General features: G+C 55.8%; 1 protein-coding gene across 1 annotated transcript in view; it reads right to left on the minus strand.

Moving 5' to 3' along the window:
- The window catches only part of CBLC (Cbl proto-oncogene C), a 17,694-nt gene that overhangs the window by 6,525 nt on the left and 9,433 nt on the right, over positions 1 to 1,736 (minus strand). The window contains exons 5-6 of the mRNA XM_011368092.2: positions 803 to 890; positions 10 to 168 (exon numbers count right to left, since the gene is read on the minus strand). Coding sequence (XP_011366394.2) covers positions 10 to 168; positions 803 to 890 — 247 coding nt within the window. The remainder of the gene's footprint in view (positions 1 to 9; positions 169 to 802; positions 891 to 1,736) is intronic.

Raw genomic sequence — 1,736 nt, forward strand, 5'->3', positions numbered from 1 at the left:
AGGCTGGGCAGAAAGGCAGGTCTGGGTCAGACTCACCAGCCACGTAGCCAGACAGCGGCTGCAGAGTAGGTGCCCGCATGGCTCGATCTTCACATTCTTGTTGCTCTCGGCACAGATCTTACAGAGCTCGAACGTGGAGTCCATGGCCCAGTACAGCTGCAGCTGCTCCTGGCAGGTGAGAAGAGGGGAAGGATGGGAAGGGGCAGTGATGTCCATCATGCGGATACAAGTCGGGCCCCAGGAAGCCAGCCCCAAACCCTCTCCCAAGTTCAAGGCCATGTGTCTAGCTGCCTCCTACATGTATGAGATTTGTTCTCTGGGGTGGTGTGCACTCAGGGTTGCCAAGTTGAGCAGCTGAAAATGCAAGATGCGCTATTATATTTGATTTTCAGACACACGAAGAGTAAATTTTTAGGTATCAATATGTCCCAAATATTGCATGGGATATACTAAAAAAAAAAAAAAATTATCCGTTGTTATTTTTCCACCCATGGGGTGACTGTGAAGACTAAGGCACAGGGGCTGTCACTGGTGAATGCACAAACGCATGATCTCAGAAGTGTCATTTCCTGCTTTAATCCCCACAAAAACCCCTAGATAGGAGGAAGGAGAAGCTGTATTTTCTAGAAGAGGAACAGGGACTCAGAGAGGCCAAGTAATTTACCCCAGGTCACACAGCCACCGCGCCGGCACCAGGGCCTGACTCCACGAGACAGAATTCCTGAGCCAAGCGTGGGTGGGTGGGTGGGGGCAGTCAGCAGGGATGGGGGGTACACAGAGGGGGACACAGGCCTGGGCTCACCTCTGACACTTGGATGCGCTGATGGGGCTCCACCTGGCAGAGTTCAGTCAGGTCTGGGTTGTGGTTCTTTCCATCTGGGTAGAGGTACCTGAGGGAGGACAGAGAGGGGTACCGAGGGCCTGTCGAGCCTGCCCCCCAATAGTAACAAGGACTCCCCCAGCCCCATCGCAGGGCCCAGAGCTCCTGAAGGAGCATTTGCCCTAAATCTCTTGCTGTTCTGGGATATTTTTCCTTCTCTCTCCTCAAATTGGCACTCCCCAGGGCAAGCTATGTCCCCTCAGACTTCCAGGGCAGTGTCCCCTCAGGAAACCAGAGACAGGCACAAGTAACCTAAGTGACTCAAACTCTGGGAACACAGATCAGATGAATGGGGACCAGGACACTGATCAAAACCCAGGCCTTGCCCTCCCAGAGGGTCCCCTGTCCTAGAGTTTTGAGGCCAGAGCACAACAGCGTCTCAGAGTCACAGGGTTGGAGTGATCAAACCCTAGGGCCCTCCTGGACTGCCTACACGACTTCTCATTTCACAGCTGGTGACGAAGCCCACTGTGAGAGGAGCGACCGCCTACGGCCACAGGGAGGCCAGGAGAGCCACGGACCAGGGCTGTGGACAGGTCTGAGGCCAGGCTCCAGGGCAGCCGAGGAGGCTCTGCACCCTCTGGGTCTCCCATCCAGGTCAGACTTGCACCTTCAAACCAACAGTGGGGTCCCAAGTCCCTTGGGGGGGGTGGCTCTGCCTGGCCTGGACCCCCGTGCGGTTGTCCCACAAACACACTGTGTGACCTGGGCTGGCCTCAGTTTTCCCTTCTGTAAAATCACACCAGAGACGGGCAGTGAGGATTAACTAACTACCACAGAGCTCGTAAAACGCGCAGCGGCCCTCCTCCACGGCCAGACGCCTGACGAGAGGGCACTGCCATGCTCCGCTTCGGAC

The sequence above is a fragment of the Pteropus vampyrus genome, unplaced genomic scaffold (genome assembly GCF_000151845.1).
Source record: "Pteropus vampyrus isolate Shadow unplaced genomic scaffold, Pvam_2.0 Scaffold138, whole genome shotgun sequence".
NCBI lineage: Eukaryota > Metazoa > Chordata > Mammalia > Chiroptera > Pteropodidae > Pteropus > Pteropus vampyrus.